General features: G+C 43.9%; 1 protein-coding gene across 2 annotated transcripts in view; it reads right to left on the bottom strand.

Annotated features, from left to right (window-relative positions):
- The window catches only part of ASMTL (acetylserotonin O-methyltransferase like), a 114,271-nt gene that overhangs the window by 82,552 nt on the left and 9,945 nt on the right, over positions 1 to 21,774 (bottom strand). The window contains exons 1-2 of one of the 2 annotated variants that reach the window (XM_077294678.1): positions 11,369 to 11,500; positions 10,990 to 11,111 (exon numbers count right to left, since the gene is read on the bottom strand). In XM_077294678.1, the coding sequence (XP_077150793.1) occupies positions 10,990 to 11,082 (93 nt within the window). In that variant the 5' untranslated portion in view covers positions 11,083 to 11,111; positions 11,369 to 11,500. Of the gene's footprint in view, positions 1 to 10,989; positions 11,112 to 11,368; positions 11,501 to 21,774 lie in introns of those variants that run through there. The other variant, XM_077294677.1, reaches the window with a different exon arrangement.

A 21,774-nucleotide genomic window follows, 5' to 3' on the forward strand; every position in this document is an offset into this window, starting at 1 on the left:
GGTGGTGCGCACCCAACGTCAGACACACCGTTGTAACATGAGGGGCCCTGGGGCGGTCCCGCCGGCCTCAAGAGAGTTCCCCCCTACCCCAGCTCAAAATGTGCTCTACCACGTGCAAAATTATGTCGCACAGCTCCACCAATCTTTAGTCTATTCGCTGACATCATTCAATGTCTGGCACTGACAATACAAATTTGTAGACATCTATGATGCAACTTAAAGTAGTCTGTGTCTGTGTCCTATATTGGCACCATTAAATAGTTACTGCCAAATTACTATGTCAGAAACTCAGTAGATGAGCCCACCCCTGTACCTAAGTATGCCACCTTTTTTTTTTGTTTTGGTTGTTTTGCGAGACATTAACATCTATTTATATTTTGGGAGTACTGGGACAGACACTCCTTGCACTACTCCTCCACTCACCACCAAGCTGCCTGTGTATCCATGTAACCGCTGTAAAACTGCCATGAGCCTATTGTTTGTTATTTTAGGCCTTTGATAGCCTGTCTGCGGCCCCTACTTGCAATACTCCTCCACTGACCACCAAGCTGCCTGCCCGTGTATCCATGTAACCGCTGTGAAACTGCCATGAGCCTATTGTTTGTTATTTTAGGCCTTTGATAGCCTGTCTGCGGTCCCTACTTTAAATACTCCTCCACTGACCAGACCACTGCTGCCCGTGTACCCCTGGAACCAATTATAAAGTGCCTACAGCCAGCCCATTTTTTTATGTTAGGCCTTTGAAGCCTGTCTGCGGTCCCTACTTGCAATACTCCTCCACTGACCACAATGCTGCCTGGAGTGCCTGCCTGTGTATCCATGTAACCGATGTAAAACTGCCATGACTGCCTACTGTTTGTTATTTTAGGCCTTTGATAGCCTGTCTGCAGCCCCTACTTGCAATACTCCTCCACTGACCACCAAGCTGCCTGCCCGTGTATCCATGTAACCGCTGTGAAACTGCCATGAGCCTATTGTTTGTTATGTTAGGCCTTTGATAGCCTGTCTGCGGTCCCTACTTTAAATACTCCTCCACTGACCAGACCACTGCTGCCCGTGTACCCCTGGAACCAATTATAAAGTGCCTACAGCCAGCCCATTTTCTTATGTTAGGCCTTTGAAGCCTGTCTGCGGTCCCTACTTTAAATACTCCTCCACTGACCACCAAGCTGCCTGCCCGTGTATCCATGTAACCGCTGTAAAACTGCCATGAGCCTATTGTTTGTTATTTTAGGCCTTTGATAGCCTGTCTGCGGCCCCTACTTGCAATACTCCTCCACTGACCACAATGCTGCCTGGAGTGCCTGCCTGTGTATCCATGTAACCGATGTAAAACTGCCATGACTGCCTACTGTTTGTTATTTTAGGCCTTTGATAGCCTGTCTGCAGCCCCTACTTGCAATACTCCTCCACTGACCACCAAGCTGCCTGCCCGTGTATCCATGTAACCGCTGTGAAACTGCCATGAGCCTATTGTTTGTTATGTTAGGCCTTTGATAGCCTGTCTGCGGTCCCTACTTTAAATACTCCTCCACTGACCAGACCACTGCTGCCCGTGTACCCCTGGAACCAATTATAAAGTGCCTACAGCCAGCCCATTTTCTTATGTTAGGCCTTTGAAGCCTGTCTGCGGTCCCTACTTTAAATACTCCTCCACTGACCACCAAGCTGCCTGCCCGTGTATCCATGTAACCGCTGTAAAACTGCCATGAGCCTATTGTTTGTTATTTTAGGCCTTTGATAGCCTGTCTGCGGCCCCTACTTGCAATACTCCTCCACTGACCACAATGCTGCCTGGAGTGCCTGCCTGTGTATCCATGTAACCGATGTAAAACTGCCATGACTGCCTACTGTTTGTTATTTTAGGCCTTTGATAGCCTGTCTGCAGCCCCTACTTGCAATACTCCTCCACTGACCACACCAATGCTGCCCGTGTACCCCTGGAACCTATTTAAAAGTTCATAGAGCCTAGTTATATATTTTATTTACTATTAATAAGGCCATGATGGACTACGCTGTACCACGCTACAAGCTAACCAGTCGACACTTCTTTTGCGAGAAAAGCCATCCCAACCCTCCACCAGCATGTAGAAGACCGCATTGTCCATGCACTCTGGCAATCTGTGAGTACAAAGGTGCACCTGACAACAGACGCATGGACCTGTAGGCATGGCCACGGAAGATTACGTGTCCATTACGGCGCAATGGGTTAATGTGGTGGATGCATGGTCCACAGGGGACAGCCTACTAAGTCTGTCTGCAGTCCCTAATTCAAATTGTCCTCCACTGTCTAAATCGGAACTTCCACCTTCTGGCTTTCGGCCTATAGTATCAGAAATTAAACTGCATTTGGCCTTCAACTTTGGTTAGGGCCTACTAACGGCTTCTGCCCCTCCCTGGTGTTGCCCTCAACTAAATAAAGCTGAGCTTCAACCTTCTGCTCCAAATTACCATTTTGAAAAATGCAATAGGCTTTTCAGGCCTACAAAAGGTGTCTGTCTGTGTGCCCCTCCCTGGTGTTGTCCTCAACTAAATAAAGCTGAGCTTCAACCTTCCGGCTCTCATTATGTGGTTTTAAAAAAAAAAATGGTGGTTAGGGCCTACTAACGGCTTCTGCCCCTCCCTGGTGTTGTCCTCAACTAAATAAAGCTGAGCTTCAACCTTCCGGCTCTCATTATGTGGTTTAAAAAAAAAAAATGGTGGTTAGGGCCTACTAACGGCTTCTGCCCCTCCCTGGTGTTGTCCTCAACTAAATAAAGCTGAGCTTCAACCTTCCGGCTCTCATTATGTGGTTTTAAAAAAAAAATGGTGGTTAGGGCCTACTAACGGCTTCTGCCCCTCCCTGGTGTTGCCCTCAACTAAATAAAGCTGAGCTTCAACCTTCTGCTCCAAATTACCATTTTGAAAAATGCAATAGGCTTTTCAGGCCTACTAAAGGTGTCTGTCTGTGTGCCCCTCCCTGGTGTTGTCCTCAACTAAATAAAGCTGAGCTTCAACCTTCCGGCTCTCATTATGTGGTTTAAAAAAAAAAAATGGTGGTTAGGGCCTACTAACGGCTTCTGCCCCTCCCTGGTGTTGTCCTCAACTAAATAAAGCTGAGCTTCAACCTTCCGGCTCTCATTATGTGGTTTTAAAAAAAAAATGGTGGTTAGGGCCTACTAACGGCTTCTGCCCCTCCCTGGTGTTGCCCTCAACTAAATAAAGCTGAGCTTCAACCTTCTGCTCCAAATTACCATTTTGAAAAATGCAATAGGCTTTTCAGGCCTACAAAAGGTGTCTGTCTGTGTGCCCCTCCCTGGTGTTGTCCTCAACTAAATAAAGCTGAGCTTCAACCTTCCGGCTCTCATTATGTGGTTTTAAAAAAAAAAATGGTGGTTAGGGCCTACTAACGGCTTCTGCCCCTCCCTGGTGTTGTCCTCAACTAAATAAAGCTGAGCTTCAACCTTCCGGCTCTCATTATGTGGTTTTAAAAAAAAAAATGGTGGTTAGGGCCTACTAACGGCTTCTGCCCCTCCCTGGTGTTGTCCTCAACTAAATAAAGCTGAGCTTCAACCTTCCGGCTCTCATTATGTGGTTTTAAAAAAAAAATGGTGGTTAGGGCCTACTAACGGCTTCTGCCCCTCCCTGGTGTTGCCCTCAACTAAATAAAGCTGAGCTTCAACCTTCTGCTCCAAATTACCATTTTGAAAAATGCAATAGGCTTTTCAGGCCTACTAAAGGTGTCTGTCTGTGTGCCCCTCCCTGGTGTTGTCCTCAACTAAATAAAGCTGAGCTTCAACCTTCCGGCTCTCATTATGTGGTTTAAAAAAAAAAAATGGTGGTTAGGGCCTACTAACGGCTTCTGCCCCTCCCTGGTGTTGCCCTCAAGTAAATAAAGCTGAGCTTCAACCTTCTGCTCCAAATTACCATTTTAAAAAATGCAATAGGCTTTTCCGGCCTACTAAAGGTGTCTGCCCCTCCCTGGTGTTGTCCTCAACTGAACAAAGCTGAGCTTCCACATTCTGGCTTTCGCCCTATACTATCAGATATTAAACTGCATTTGGCCTACTAGTGTGGTTAGGCCCTTGAAACAGTGTCTGCTGCTCTTGGGTTTGCTACTCCACTGAACAAAGCAATGCCGCCTGTTTAGTCCTGTTACCAATTTTGAACTGCATGTAGCCTACTTTATTCTTTGGCCCTATATCTGTTTCCTCCTCATCCTGCCCATTGCCCAGCCACTGCTAAATGAGTCTGCTGGTACATTGACCTAGACCACTACATTCCCCTTGTACTCTACACAGCCAGAATCTGTCCCTGCTGAAAGTAAGGTTCCCCTTCCCGCATGTTATACCACCTTACACAGGGACAAAGAGGAAGGTGCAGATGAAAGTGCAGGTTCCTTCATCAGGTGGGGGGGCATACTCGTTGGCGACGTCACTGGCACAGGGCCCCTCAGAGTACGCAAAAGTGTCGCTGCTGGTGGGAGGCGCCCCCGCCATGCAAACACACCGCCGTACTTTGAGGGGCCCTGTGCCAGTGGCAATGCGAACGAGTGGGCCCCCCCCCTGCTTGCTCAGGATCACAGCACTTGCAACTTTTAAATACTTACCTTTCCCTGCAACACCGCCGTGACGTAGTCCGCATTTCCTGGGCCCACGAAAAACTTGAGCCAGCCCTACTCCCCCCACAACTTTCACCCAATTCCCTATGCCCAACTATTATTATACAGTTAATTAAGATTGGCAAGCTTCAGAAACAAGAATGGATGTTTTTGGCATTAAAATGGGCACTGTAGGTGTTTTCCTGGCCTCCACTCACTGCCGACTATGCTTCCCCATTGACTTGCATTGGGTTTCGTGTTTCGGTCGATCCCCGACTTTTAGCGATAATCGGCCGACTGCACTCGACTCGACTCTGGACAAAATCGGGTTTCCCAAAACCCTACTCGATCTTAAAAAAATGAAAGTCGCTCAACCCTAGTCAGGATTTCTTGCAGTAATTTCCTGAACAAAACCGGACATTTTCTGCAAGAAATCCGCATGCGTTTTTCTCGCGGTTTTTTTTTTTCCGGAAGTTCCCAATGCAATAATATAGTGTGAAATCTGCAAAAAATCCACAAAATTAATGAACGTGCTGCGTTTTTTACCGCAATGCGTTTTTTTTCTGAGAAACACATGCACAAAAATTGCGGAATGCATTATCAATAATGGGATGCATATGTATGCGTTTATATCGCGTTTTTATAGCGAAAAAAAATGCAAAAAATCCGGAACGTGTGCACACAGCCTTACTGGTTATTAAAATGAGGAACCCCCCCAAATAATTAAAAAAAAATAAAAATAAAATGGCTTATGGCCCCCCATAATAACCAACAAAGGCAGACAGCTGCACATGGATATTGGCCCCGTACCAGGCTAAAAACGTCAGATCTCGGCCGCCCCAGAAATGGCGCGTCCATAAGGTGCGCCAAAACTGGCACTTAGCCTAACTCTTCCCACTTGCACTTGTGTCAAGTGCGGTGATAGTATTGGGGTTGATGTCAATTTGTATTGTCAGGTGACATCAAGCCTAGGGGTTAGTAATAGAGAGGTGTCTATGAGATGCCCCCATTACTAACCCCATAGTCAAATTGTCAAAAAAAATAACACCCAGAATAAAAAAGTCCTTTATTTGAAAAAATTACACAAACTCCTCTATTGACTCTAAATTAACCAAAAACACGTATTCTCAACTTGCGCTTATTCCACTGAAGCCAATGTCCCCTATAAAAGAATTAAAATAATAAACAACCATATTCCTCACCTGTCCAACGTGGATGCGCCATTTCTGGGGCGGTTGAGAGCTGATGTTTTTAGTCTAGTACCCATGGCTATTAATATCAGTCTGCAGCTGTATGCCTAGGCTTTGATTGTTATCAATTAGGTGACCCCATGTCATTTTTTGGGGAGGTCCCCCATTTTAATAACCAGTAAAAGCTTAGTATACAGCTGTGACCTGAAATTAATAGCCTGGGAAGCTCCACGAGTATTACCCCCTTTCCAGGCTAAAAACACCTGCCCCCAGCTGTCCCTCTGCTGGTTATGAAAATTATGCTGGAGCCCATGCAATTTTTTTTCCAGAAAATAATGAATAAAATACATTTACAGTAAACTACACACTGATTATATCACACACCTTAACATATCCTGTGTCGGTATGTAACCTCAATACTGCCGCCATCATGTGGTTGGATAATCGCATAAGATGTTAAGGCATTTATATTATGTGGCCAAATGGAGGGGGGCATGCCATCGATACTGTAAAAAAAACACTCACCAGACTGGGGCGAGGGTTGAGGGAGTAATGACGTTCAGCCACCCATGGCCAACTGTAGCGGAGAGTGGCTCATTTTACACTTAGTCAGCACTCATATGAAAGTAGTGGACAGAAAAGTACAGCATGATGTGAGTGGTATAGAGGAGGAGACGAAAGCCGTCCATGCCAAACTTACTCCACTGTTGCCTGGGACAATTAGGTGGATGCATTTTCTATTACAATCATGGATATGGGACAGGTTATCTGGGCCGCATGTTGTTCGTGCTAATGGGAGAAACCTGAGAGGCCTATACATGCTATCACGGCCTGCAGCGTCTCTGGATTTGTCTACCATGCAACACACCTGAGATATTATTGGTTAGCAATTGCAAAGGGAGCTGCCAGAAGTGAATCTTGATGATCTGTGTGTCTAAATTCAGAGAAGTGTAATGAACAGAAAAATTACAATTCTGGTGTTTCTTCCCCCAAATGAAGTTTTAGTCTTACTGCAATCATTGAACATTGATTGACAACCTGCTGTGCACATGTACACTGCTGGGGAGGAGATTACAGCACGCTCACTATATGGTGATCAGTGACTAAAACACCATTCCCCCGGACTACTGAGAACATACCTTCATTTTCTCCCTGTGGCCGCTGCTCCAGTAAGCCTGCTAGACATGATGTAAATGCTATTCACCTCCAGATTACCACTAGATCGGTCAGTAAATAGCATTTCTGGATGTCACAGGTTTTTTTTAATCAGTTTTAGATTTTGACATATCTTCCTTTCATGTACACGATAATACTTAATATGCCTATTATTTTCAGAATAGGAAAAGGAGGTGAATTAAACATTTTTTTCTTAAATGTTTATTTTCTTACATAGCTTTAGTCCACATGATCTGCTGACCACTTGTACAATATACTATAATACTTTAGCGCTGCAGTAAGGACCATTTTCTAATCATCTATGAGATCAGTTAACTGGCCAGGCTTCAGAGAAGTCAGAGCAGTACAAAGATGGCGGCATTGAGGACCTTGATGATCTCATAAGCACTGCACAAAAGCAAGGAATGGAATACATGTGATGGGACTTAAACACACACCCCTCCCCCTTACACATAAGCCCATGGATATAAAAACTTAAAAGCCACAGTGATTGACATCAGCATCTGAATGTTTAATAGTAGTGGTTGAGCTAGCTCCAATCACTGACATGGGTGCAGGCTCAGATCCTGAGCACAATCAAGGAACCCACATCAAAAATGACATGTACATGTATGATACATTTCAGAAAGGGGCTAAACAACCACAGTGCAGAAAGACAAAGATTGGAATACATTAATAACAAATAAAGAAATGTCTCGATATCCTGAGACACAAAAATACACAAAGAAAATGGGAGACGTTTATTAGCATCCTGGATAGGACCTGTGCACAGTATATACCGTATGGGAATAAACATACTAGAAATAGGAGGAAACCAATATGGCTAAATAGAGCTGTAAGGGGCGCAATAAGGGACAAAAAGAAAGCATTTAGAGAATTAAAGGAAGTAGGTAGTGAGGAGGCATTAAATAAATACAGAAAATTACATAAATTCTGTAAAAAGCAAATCAAGGATGCAAAGATTGAGACAGAGAGACTCATTGCCAGAGAGAGTAAAAATAATCCCAAAATATTCTTTAACTATATAAATAGTAAGAAACTAAAAAATGACAGTGTTGGCCCCCTTAAAAATAATCTGGGGGAAATGGTGGATGAGGATGAGGAAAAAGCCAATATGCTAAATGACTTTTTTTCATCAGTATTTACAAAAGAAAATCCCATGGCAGCCAATATGACTAGTGATAATAATTCCCAATTTAATGTTACCTGCTTAACCCAGCAGGAAGTACAGCGGCGTCTAAAAATAACTAAAATTGACAAATCTCCGGGCCCGGATGGGATACACCCCCGAGAACTGCAGGAACTAAGTACAGTCATTGATAGACCATTATTTTTAATCTTTAAAGAGTCCATAATAACAGGGTCTGTACCACAGGACTGGCGTATAGCAAATGTGGTGCCAATATTCAAAAAAGGGGCAAAAACTGAACTCGGTAATTATAGGCCAGTAAGCTTAACCTCTACTGTGGGTAAAATCCTGGAGGGCATTCTAAGGGATACTATACTGGAGTATCTGAAGAGGAATAACCTTATGACCCAGTATCAGCACGGGTTTACTAGGGACCGTTCATGTCAGACTAATTTGATCAGCTTCTATGAAGAGGTAAGTTCCGGACTGGACCAAGGGAACCCAGTGGACGTAGTGTATATGGACTTTTCCAAAGCTTTTGATACGGTGCCACACAAAAGGTTGTTACATAAAATGAGAGTAATGGGGATAGGGGAAAATATGTGTAAGTGGGTTGAGAGCTGGCTCAGGGATAGGAAACAAAGGGTGGTTATTAATGGAGCACACTCGGACTGGGTCGCGGTTAGCAGTGGGGTACCACAGGGGTCAGTATTGGGCCCTCTTCTTTTTAACATATTTATTAATGACCTTGTAGGGGGCATTCAGAGTAGAATTTCAATATTTGCAGATGACACTAAACTCTGCAGGGTAATCAATACAGGGGAGGACAATTTTATATTACAGGATGATTTATGTAAACTAGAAGCTTGGGCTGATAAATGGCAAATGAGCTTTAATGGGGATAAATGTAAGGTCATGCACTTGGGTAGAAGTAATAAGATGTATAACTATGTGCTTAATTCTAAAACTCTGGGCAAAACCGTCAATGAAAAACTCATATTCAGTGGCCAGTGTCAGGCAGCTGCTACTAAGGCAAATAAAATAATGGGATGTATTAAAAGAGGCATAGATGCTCATGAGGAGAACATAATTTTACCTCTATACAAGTCACTAGTTCGACCACACTTAGAATACTGTGCACAGTTCTGGTCTCCGGTGTATAAGAAGGACATAGCTGAACTGGAGCGGGTGCAGAGAAGAGCGACCAAGGTTATTAGAGGACTGGGGGGTCTGCAATACTAAGATAGGTTATTACACTTGGGGCTATTTAGTTTGGAAAAACGAAGACTAAGGGGTGATCTTATTTTAATGTATAAATATATGAGGGGACAGTACAAAGACCTTTCTGATGATCTTTTTAATCATAGACCTGAGACAGGGACAAGGGGGCATCCTCTACGTCTGGAGGAAAGAAGGTTTAAGCATAATAACAGACGCGGATTCTTTACTGTAAGAGCAGTGAGACTATGGAACTCTCTGCCATATGATGTTGTAATGAGTGATTCATTAATTAAATTTAAGAGGGGACTGGATACCTTTCTGGAAAAGTATAATGTTACAGGGTATATACACTAGATTCCTTGATAAGGCGTTGATCCAGGGAACTAGTCTGATTGCCGTATGTGGAGTCGGGAAGGAATTTTTTTCCCCATGGTGGAGTTACTCTTTGCCACATGGGTTTTTTTTGCCTTCCTCTGGATCAACATGTTAGGGCATGTTAGGTTAGGCTATGGGTTGAACTAGATGGACTTACAGTCTTCCTTCAACCTTAATAACTATGTAACTATGTAACTATGTGCCTAATCAGTGCAAAAGTGCATCAAGCGTTTAATTTTTCAAGGGGTATTCCCATCACTAAGATCCTGTCCCAATGTAGTAGATGTAATAATAAAAATATCAGCAAATACCTCCAATTAGAAATGTAGTATAGATCCTGTGGTTCACCATGTCACTTACCCCATGTGCAGGGCATTGCATTAGCTTAGGTGTCCATGAATACAAGGTATAACTCATGCACCACTCCGTGTCCGGTGCAGACTTGGTACAGCCCTTCCAGTGGGTAGTAAATATTGCACATATTCCAAGAATCCAATGCAAAGTGTATCTTCCTTCCACAAAAATATTTTTATTGACGCCATTGTACGAACAGGAAAGTTAATAACATTTTGGCCACACAGGGCCTTTGTCAAGCCAAGAAAAAAGTGCATAGCTTAGGTATCCATGGTTATGACTACTCATATAGTGAGTTACTTCGCTGTTAGTGGTCGTAACCATGGATACCAAAGCTACTGCAATGCCCTGCACATGAGATAATCAGAAGAACAATACTACATTCCAATTAGAGGCATTTGGTAATATTTGTGTTATACCTACTACATATTGGGATAGGATCTTGAAGATCTTTAATTATCTGAGTTCTTAATGGTGTATTCCCAAAATCAAAAGCGATTCTCTATCCTCAAGATAGAACATAATATACTGATTGCTGGGGGTCTGATCGTTGGGACCCCTGAAGCCAAAACGTATTTATTTGCAGTAATAAAACGTCTCACACACTTCGCTTCCCTGATCTCCCATTATGGGAGCCAATTGCGTCTTTAGTAGTGATGAGTGAACGTGCTGGAATAAGGCGTTATCCGATCGTGCTTGTGTGCTAACAACGTGCCTTCAACGAGCTTGAATAATATGTGAGACATGCAGCCACGGGAACTTGGACATATTATTCGAGCTCGCCAAAGACACGTGGTTAGCACACTAGCAACAAATCGGGCCTACGGCAGGCTCCCAGCCACGGGTATGAGAAGTATTACAACACTGAAGTTAATTTCTAATCACTTTCAATAAATAAAAAAAGGCACAGGTATAATGTGAGCAGGGCCATGTGCTGGGTGTGCACATGTATGTGTAATTCTTACCACGTTGGAAAGTATATCTTGCCTGCGAGGAGATGCGCTGGCCAACACAACCCTCTTCCCGGCCAGTTTAGAAATGGATGGATTCAACAGCATTTTTCTTCTGTACTTGCTGAACTTTACTCCTAAATAAAAGAATAAAACATGAAATTAATGCAAATGATCCAAAACAAAAAATAATATATAACGTCACAAATCAACCAAATCTTGTGGATATGAAGAACATCACTGATGGAAATAATTCTTTACAAACCGGAAGATGAAATCTTGAAAATCTTGAATATGAAAAAAGTGTCCAACCAAGATGCTGACCGATTCGCGTATTACACAAATAGTAGTACGTGCAAAGTACATGAATCGAACTGAAAACAAGATGTATTACCATCACTTCATTTTCAGCCCATAGAAAAAAGCCCTGAAGCCGCGTGCAAACGACAGCGTGTGTGGTCCCTTAATATCCTGGGGTGAGCAGACAGTGGAGGCTGGTGACACAACTGCTCCATAGTTTAGCAATCTAGATTAGACTTTGATCAGGACTTTTTTAGATAATCTGAATCCTGGCCTGAAACAAAAGGACTGAAAAAGTCTAATGCAACTGCAATCCAAAGAGTGACATATTAACCACTGCCACAGGTAGCCATCAGTGCGGAAACATTGGCTGACATTTCACCGTACTTGGCAAATTCACCAGAAATGACAATTTACACAGCAGTCAGTTAAGTAATAGATAACGCAGTACAAGTGGCCGGCGTGAGGAGTCACCAGAAAGTGACCCATTAAAGGAAAGGTGCCGTGATTTTAGTTTTTGTATTAATAATTATTGATTATATAATCAATTATTTTTAATACAAAAGTAAATGTACTACTTTCAAACTTTTTTATTTATTCACTTTTACTACTGGAGGCTGCCATTTTCATTAGTGTGGGTGTAAGTGTCTGGGCACGACACTTGCACTCCTCACTTACGGCAGCCATGGGCATAAGAGCCAACGGTCGGGCTCCGACCGCATATCTTTCATTGAGGCCGCTCCTCCTGCCTCTCAGCTGTGACCTGGGCACACCCACTGAGCTGCTACGTCACAGCTGTGAGAGGAGATGCGGCCATTTTGTTTATTTTCCTCTGTCATCGCACACACAGCTCAGTGCGTGCGATGGCAGGAGCTGCCAGGGAGAAGCTGCTGCTGGGAAGCAGGGTCCGAGGTAAGTATCTGCAGCGAGGAGCGGTGATTGCAGCCTGTACTTAGTATTACATTACAAGATTACAGGCTGCAATCACTGCTCACTGCCGACCTGTTCAGAGCACAGCAGGGAGATCGTCACACTGCTCTGCCCTGAACAGGATTCAGCACTTCCTGAGAGAGGACAGAAGGTAAGTACAGGTTTTTTTTTTTTCTTATGCATCTACCACTGCTACCTGCCCCTATATACCACTGCTGCCTGCCCCTATATACCACCTACCACTGCTACCTGCCTCTATATACCACCTACCACTACCTGCCTCTATATACCACCTACCACTGCTACCTGCCTCTATATACCAGCTACCACTGCTACCTGCCTCTATATACCACTGCTGCCTGCCCCTATATACCACCTACCACTGCTACCTGCCTCTATATACCACTGCTACCTGCCTTTATATACCACTGCTACCTGCCTCTATATACACCTACCACTGCTACCTCTGTCCTGTGTAGCTAATCTAGTCCTGTGTAGCTAATCTAGTCCTGTGTAGCTAATCTAGTCCTGTGTAGCTAATCCAGTCCTGTGTACTGTGTCCGCAGCAGTCAGTATCACACAGGACAGGATTAGATACACGGCTCAGCAGTCGGTATCACACAGGACAGGATTAGATACACGGCTCAGCAGTCGGTATCACACAGGACAGGATTAGATACACGGCTCAGCAGTCGGTATCACACAGGACAGGATTAGATACACGGCTCAGCAGTCGGTATCACACAGGACAGGATTAGATACACGGCTCAGCAGTCGGTATCACACAGGACAGGATTAGATACACGGCTCAGCAGTCGGTATCACACAGGACAGGATTAGATACACGGCTCAGCAGTCGGTATCACACAGGACAGGATTAGATACACGGCTCAGCAGTCGGTATCACACAGGCCAGGATTAGATACACGGCTCAGCAGTTGGTATCACACAGGCCAGGATTAGATACACGGCTCAGCAGTCAGTATCTAATCCTCTCCTATGCACTCCTCTCCCCTCTGCATGTCTTTTCCCATTGTAGTTTATTATTTTTGTTGTGGGAGATGAGGGAGTCGAGGATTATGCATTCGGTATGGTTTAAAAAAGATTAATAAAGGACTTTATAGTCTTTATTTACAATACAACTATAGGATTAGTAATGGATGGGTGCCTTATAGACGCCTCTCCATTACTAAGGCTTCTTTCACACTAGCGTCGTACTCGGCCCGTCGCAGAGCGTCGGGCTGACGTACCGACGCTAGCGTTGTTTGCGCCGCACAAGGGGTGCAGCGGATGCTGTTTTTCCACGCATCCGCTGCCCCATTGTGAGGTGCGGGGAGACGGAGTTCCGGCCGCGCATGCGCGGTCGGAAATGGCGGTCCGTCGGCAGCAAAAAACGTTACATGTAACGTTTTTTGCATCCGACGGTCCGCCACAACACGGCGCAACCGTCGCACGACGGTTGCGACGTGTGGCAAAGCGCCGCAATGCGACGCTAATGCTAATCAATGGTGAAAAAACGCATCCTGCAAGCACTTTTGCAGGATGCGTTTTTTCAACCAAACGACGCATAGCGACGTGCAGTGCACGACGCTAGTGTGAAAGTAGCCAAAGCTGTGGGCTTGATGTCACCGGACAATTATGAAGGTGACATTAACCCCACAAATATGAACCCCACTTGCTACCGCTACAGGGCAAGTGGAAATTGCCAGGCAAAGCACCAGAAAAGGTGCATGTAAAAGGCGGCTGAAAGCTGATATTTTTAGCCTGGGGGGAAAATATCCATGGCCCCTTCCTAGGCTATTAATGTCAGCCCGCAGCTGTCTGCATAGTATTTGATGGGTATTAATTATAGGGGGCCTCACGTCTTTTTTTTGGGGGGTGTCCCCCATTTTAATAGCCAGTAAAGGCTAAGTATACAGTTGGGAGCGTGTGAGTGTGAGCACACCCTCCCCCCCATAGACCAGTACACTGCTCTCCTGAAATACTCTGTGCTCCTGTCACCCTGCTCCTTCCACCATACATCTCTCTGACCTCCCTAGAGCAGCACAATACCATATGGATCACGTATAATGTATATATATATATATATATATATATATATATATATATATATATATATATATATATATATATATATGTGTATGTATGTATGTATGTATGTATGTATGTATGTATGTATATATATATATATATATATATATATATATATATATATATATATATATCACATAATACTCCCATAAAGACCACACATTATGCCGAGATATTATAATATACAGGGTGGAGCGTGGTAATTTGCTGATTTGGGAATGAAATAAAAAAATTATGATCATTAGAAAAATTTATTTTATATTTTAATTATACTGAACAGTAATGGAATTTTTAAATTACATGGTTTTAAATAGTGTATCTGGCAAATGTCGACCTTCGCTATCCACACACTGCTGCATACGTTTTCTGAAGTTTTCATGAACTCTAAGGGTATGGCTCCACGGTCCGGAGGGGCGGCGGTATCGCCGCAGCGGCGAAGCCGCTCGGCGCTAAGCCTCGCCCCCTTCCTGGGACGCGATGATGCCGGATGTGTACAGTACACATCCGGGATCATCGCACCCCTCGCCATAGGGCCCTGTGATATGCCTTGCGGGGACGCTGCGTCCCCGCAAGGTGTACGGACATGCTGCGATCTGAAAAGACGCGCATGTCCGGAGTCGCAGGGCCGCCGCGTGCGGGTTTCCACGCATAGTGGAGATGGGATTTCATAAAATCCCCTCCACTATGCTGGAACATCTGGACGCTGCTTGTTTGACGCTGCAGCGTCAAACAAGCAGCGTTTACGTACCGTGGAAACATACCCTAACAAGCATGTCCACTGGTATTCTGCCAATTTCAGCTTCAATATTGTTCCTTAGGTCTTCCAAGGTGTTGGGACGGTTGATATACACCTTAGACTTCAGGTAACCCCAAAGGAAAAAAATCGCATGGGGCTAAATCTGGTGAGCGTGCTGGCCAGTTCACATCTCCCCTCAAAGAGATAAGCCGTCCAGGAAACATTTGCCTCAAACAATTCATGGTAACCCTCGCTGTGTGTGCAGTGGCACCATCCTGTTGGAACCATGTATCCTCTAGTTCCATTGCCTCAAGAGCCGGCTGAAAATAATCCTGTATCATAGACAAGTACCGTTCGGAGTTCACAGTTATGGCACGACCGTTATCCTGAAAAAAGTAAAGACCAATGATGCCTACTCGTGATATGGCGCACCACACAGTGACGCGGTCCGAATGCAGAGGTCTCTCGTGAACTTCTCTGGGGTTTGTTTCACTCCAGTAACGCATATTTTGTTTGTTTACACACCCACTGAGGTGAAAATGTGCCTCATCAGAAAAAAACACAATTGCGTCACGGGGTATCGTTGCTAACATGTCTTCACAAGAGGTCCGCCGTGTCAAATAGTCCCGTGCTGACAATTGTTGGACCACGCACATTTCATACGGGTGAAAATTCAGTTCATCATGAAGAATCCGGTGGAGAGAACGTCTTGAAATGCCAAGAGCAAATGATTGCTTCCGAGCAGAGCGTTTCGGAGATTGCAGTACTGCTGCTCTAACTCTCTCGATGTTTTGTGGTGTTGTAATCCTTCTCTCAGGTCCCCTTCGTACACATGACACATTCCCTGCTGTTCTGAATGCATTCACCCAATTTACAATTGATTGCCGTCCAGGAACACGTCCGCGTGGAGGAACAGCGAATTGTAAACGAAAAGCACGCTGCACTGCAATGATCGAGTGGGCATTTGAAAAATACGCTTCAACACAAAATGACCTCTCCTCACGTGTCCACTGCATGATGGCAACTGAAAGGCGGAGGAATACAAATCTCCCATCAGCCACTGTAAGCCACACCCACTCTCCCCTCTCTTCGACCGACAGTGCCGCCACAGCATGCAGTGCAAAAAAGCAAATTACCGCGCTCCACCCTGTATATTATCACACATTATGCCGCCAAGTATTGTGTGATCTATGTGACGGTATTATATGTGATCTATATGGCGGTATTATGTTTGATCAGTGTTGTGGAATGATGTAAAAACTATATGACGGTGGTATATGAGAACTATATTGTGGGATTATGTGTGATCTATGTGGCAGTACTAGGTGAGAATTATATGGCAGTATTATGTGTGATCTATATGGTGGTATTATGTGAGAACTGTATGACAGTATTCTGTGATCTATTTGATAGTATTGTGTGTGATCTAGATGGCGGTGTTATGTGTGATCTATATGGCGGTATTATGTGAGAACACTATGGCAGTATTATCTTCAGAAAGTGGACCCATTCTATGGTGGTTCTGGCTGAGCACCTGCACGCGGGTCTGGGGTAATGGAGGGGGCAGCATGACCTCCAGTTAGGTGCAGTCAGGGCTGGTGAGGCTGCTGAAGAGAGGGGTCTCATTTTTATCATTACTATATGGCTACATTTCCTTCCCAGCGTCACCCTGTACTGCGCCTGTCGTCTCACTTTCAGACATCGCCAGGACAGGATGGAGAAGACAGGATCTGAGGAGGGGAATGGGGTCTTTGCATGCAATGTCTGGATCAGAACAGGTCATCAATCTTCAGAAATGTTTCCTGGATTTCTGTGGAGCAGACAAGCAGTCGGTCCATCCATGTGTATAAAAGACAGCGCTCTATGTACAATCCCTGGCTGCTCCGCGCACTGAACATGGTGCCCCCATAGACCTGCACCCTGCTCTCCTGAAATACTCTGTGCTGCTGTCACCCTGCTCCCTCCACCACATATCTCCCAGAATCCTAGCTGCCTGCCATCCTCAGTGACTGTCTACTTGTCAGTATTAGGCTGCCGTCACACTAGCAGGATTTGGTCAGTATTTTACCTCAGTATTTGTAAGCCAAAACCAGGAGTAGGTGATAAATGCAGAAGTGGTGCATATGTTTCTATTATCCTTTTCCTTTAATTGTTCCACTCCTGGTTTTGGCTTACAAATACTGATGTCAAATACTGACCAAATACTGCTAGTGTGACGGCAGCCTTACTCTGCAGTCACCAACAAAATGGCTGCTCACTGGGTTCCTGAATATCATCCTCTTATCCCTTAGCAAACACCCAGAAGGGGAGGAGAGGAGACATCACACAGGTCAGCAGACTCCGCCCAAAATTACTGCAGTGCAGTAATGTGAGCTAGTTGTACACGAGGTTTTTCTGAAATTTCAGCAGCTGCTCCCCCTAGTATTTAAAAGTGGAAATTCCAAAAACTTTTGAAATTATTTTTCATATTTTACTAAATTATAAACAAATGATAATATTTTTAAAGAAAATTTAAACATTAAGTCTTTACATTTTTACAATTGCTGTAAAAAAATGTTTTTTGATGGCACCTTCCCTTTAAGTCACAGAGAGGGAGAGCAAAAAGTAACAAATTACAAGACCAACATAGAAAACCCCTATCAGAATGCAGCCGATGTACAGGTGATTCTCACAAACGTACAATATCATCAAAAAGTTAATTTATTACAGTTTTTCAATACAAACAGTGAAACACATATAGTATATAAAGTCATTACACACAGAGTGATCTATTTCAAGTGTTTATTTCTGTTAATGTTGATGATTATGGCTTACAGCCAATGACATCCCAAAAGTCATTATCTCAGTAAATTAGAATACTTTGTAACACCAGCTTGAAAAATTATTTTAAAATCTGAAATGTTGGCCTACTGAAATGTGTGCTCAATAAATGCACTCAGTACTTGGACGGGGTTCCTTTTGCATTAATTACTGCATCAATGCGGTGTGGCATGTAGGCAATCATCCTGTGGCACTACTGAGGCGTTATGGAAGCCCAGGTTGCTTTGATAGCAGCCTTCAGCTCGTCTGCATTGTTGGGTCTGGTGTCTGTTCTCTTCCTCTTAACAATACCCCATAGATTCTCTATGGGGTGTAGGTCAGGCAAGTTTGTTGGCCAATCAAGCACAGTGATACTGTTGTTTTTAAACCAAGTATTGGTACTTTTGGCAGTGTGGACGGTGTCAAGTTCTGCTGGAGAATGAAATTTCCATCTCCAAAAAGCTTGTCGGCAGAGGGAAGCATGAAGTGCTCTAAAATTTCCTGGTAGACGGCTGCGCTGACTTTGGTCTTGATAAAACACAGTGGACCTACACCAGCAGATGACATGGCTCCCCAAACCATCACTGATTGTGGAAACTTCACACTAGACCTCAAGCACCTTGGATTGTGGCCTCTCCACTCTTCCTCCAGACTCTGGGACCTAGATTTGCAAATAAAATTTAAAATTTACTTCCATCTGAAAACACCTTGGACCAGTGAGCAACAGTCCAGTTCTTTTTCTCCTTTGCCCAGGTAAGACGCTTCTGGCGTAGTCTATTGGTCATGAGTGGCTTGACACAAGGAATGCGACACTTGTAGCCCATGTCCTGGATACGTCTGTGTGTGGTGGCTCGTGAAGCAATGACTCCAGCAGCAGTCCACTGCTTGTGAATCTCCCCCAAATTTTTGAATGGCCTTTTCTTAAGAATCCTTTCAAGTCTGCGGTTATCCTGGTTGCTTGTGCACCATTTTCTACCACACCTTTTCCTTCCACTCAACTATCCATTAATATGCTTGGATACAGCACTCTGAACAGACAACTTCTTTAGCAATGACCTTTTGTGTTTTACCCTCCTTGGGGAGTGTGTCAATGACTGCTTTCTGGGGTCCACAAGGTTCCAGAAGATGGCTTGCGGCGGCTGGTTAGTTGACCTAACGGAGTGATGTCCTGGCTGGTGACAGGCGCTCCCGTGCGGCTCTCCTCCGTCGGTGCGCGGGCATCTAGGCGCCATGATCTTCCAGCACGGTCACAGCGTCTGAGAGGCAGAAAGGAACTGCGTGACATAGGTGGTCATGTGAGATGCACATTACTAAGGAAAGTAAGAGGCACGGTAAGGACCAATTCCTGCGCATTTCGGAAATGGGTCATTCCATGTCAAGTGGACCAGTGGTCCCCACTCGACCTTCTCCGATTTTGCTGAAAATTTATAAGGATGTACATGTATGTTTGAAAAGAGGGTCTGTAAATTTTTAGGGCCAGATCTCAAATACATTGGGCACTTCAGCTAATAGGATTTTGCAAACTTTGGCACATAGCCATTAAGAGTTCTATACTGGCTATGATGCTGAAATTTGGCATACTAGCTCAACTTTTGCTGCTAAACACGATAAAATTATTACCGGCTATGACAAAACAATATTTTGGCAGCAATTTTGTGTCAAAGTAGCTTGAAAAACACGTCACATAAAATTTATGCCAAACTTTGCCCATATATAACTCAAGACCAAAAACCAATAGTAACTGGTGCTTTGCCCTGTACACCAAACATCTACATGACTTTGCATTGCTGCAATATCACGGTCAAAGCATATGTATTTGTGGAAATATTCACACCCACATATGATGAAAAACTTAAAAAAAACGAATTTTACCTATTTTTAGGTCAAATTTCTCAAAAAGGGTACCCCTAAAATATATTAATTCTGATATCATTAGAAAGAGCACATTTTTCTCTACAAGGATCATTGATTTTTTTTGTGGAGTTTAAGAAATGAAAAATGCCACTGAACATGGTGTTATTTATTAATACGCAATGAATGCTAACTGCACTAGTCAAACCCTTGCATTGGTCTATGGTGTTTATACCACAGCCAATTCCCTAAGAATTGGTATTATAATCCTATTAAGAATTGTAATAATGCTGTCTTTCGAGAATTTGCAGCCCCATCGCCTAGGAGCCATGGCCGATAGCCGTGCAAGGCGAGCCTCGGGCGGTCTCTTTATCGCAGGTTCCGAAGCCTGAGGGTGGGTGTCTTTGCCTAGGATCCTAAGCCTAATATTGGGTATCTTTTGTTGGTTCCCAAGCCATAATGTTCAGTCTAAGTGGTCTGGAATTGTTGCTGAATTTGCAACATAATCGGTTCAGAGAAGCTGTATTGTCGGCCCATTGCTGTTGCAGCTGGTGCTAGAATTATTGCAATGATTGACTGCTCGGGAATCCAGCATGTATCATTTCTCACAGGCCAGTGAAAGAAGCTAGCTGGTCCATGAGGATGCATAAAATTTATTAATGCATCATGCTCGTCGACTGAAATTTCAGAAATATTTCCAATCCACCAGTTCCTATCGTAAATGCAGGCAATGTATTGCCCTGGCTGGGAGTTTGCAATTGGCACAAAAGGCATTTCTGATCTGACAGATCTATCTACATGGGCAATGAAAGATGATGGGTCATTTGACACCCTTGAAATGCGAATCTTTTTGTCATCAATTGGCACAAACTGGTGATTTTCTCTTGTTCCAGCAATTGTATGTCCATCTTTGAACCTTTCCTCTTGAACTCCCCGTATTTCGTCAATTTTTTCTTTTGGAACAAAAAAAAAAAACTTGATTCCATGCAGTTGCTCGTTGCAAAAGTTGAATAAATCCACCGGGGTCAGTATTTGGTTTTCAGTTGGGCGTTGAAGACTGGCACGAGCTGCCAACCTCTTTGCTGTCCCTCCAATCCCATCACAGGTCGACTTTCCATGACTAGTACCAACAAAAATTCCATTCAGCGCCGATATTGAAATCAGCATTGTGGTGGCACATGTTGAGAAAATTTTTAAAATTTTTCTACTGGGCTGCAGATCCATCGCTGAAGTAGTGGATATGACGAATCCCATAGATGAGTCTTGAGAGACTCCACAATTACTGTTAAGAAAGTGTGGACTGCAACTGTGTCATGTTGTGAGCAATCACTGATTATGCACAAGCTGATGTTCTGCGCAGCTTCACCATTTAACTCCTTGAAGTAAATTACAAATGGGTGTACTGTAGCTTGACTATTTTCCCAGTGGAAACCTTGAATGGCATCTTGAACAATAAATTATTAACTTTCAGCAAAGTCCATAAGGATCACAAGCTCTCCAGGTCTCAGATTTTCCTTCAACGATTTCAGATAGCAACGTTGATGCTTGGCGATGTAGTGATGACTACAAAGTTTAGAAATTTTCAAAGCCAATTCTTCAATGAAATCTTCTATGGTCAGTTGTTTGGTATCAAGCGTGTCTCGATCAGTGTGAATCCATTGTTTGAACTCAATAATAACTTTAATTGTGGAGTATCTCAAGACTCTCATCTATGGGATTCGTCATATCCACTACTTCAGCGATGGATCTGCAGCCCAGTACAAAAACTTCAAAAATTTTCCCAACTTGTGCCACCACAATGCTGATTTCAATATCAGCGCTGAATGGAATTTTTGTTGGTACCAGTCATGGAAAGTCGCCCTGTGATGGGATTGGAGGGACAGCAAAGAGGTTGGCAGCTCGTGCCAGTCTTCAATGCCCAACTGAAAACCAAAAACTGACCCCGGTGGATTTATTCAATTTTTGCAACGAGCAACTGCATGGAATCAAGTTTTTTTTTTTGTTCCAAAAGAAAAAATTGACGAAATACGGGGAGTTCAAGAGGAAAGGTTCAAAGATGGACATACAATTGCTGGAACAAGAGAAAATCACCA

The sequence above is a fragment of the Ranitomeya variabilis genome, chromosome 3 (assembly GCF_051348905.1).
Source record: "Ranitomeya variabilis isolate aRanVar5 chromosome 3, aRanVar5.hap1, whole genome shotgun sequence".
In the NCBI taxonomy this organism is placed as follows: domain Eukaryota; kingdom Metazoa; phylum Chordata; class Amphibia; order Anura; family Dendrobatidae; genus Ranitomeya; species Ranitomeya variabilis.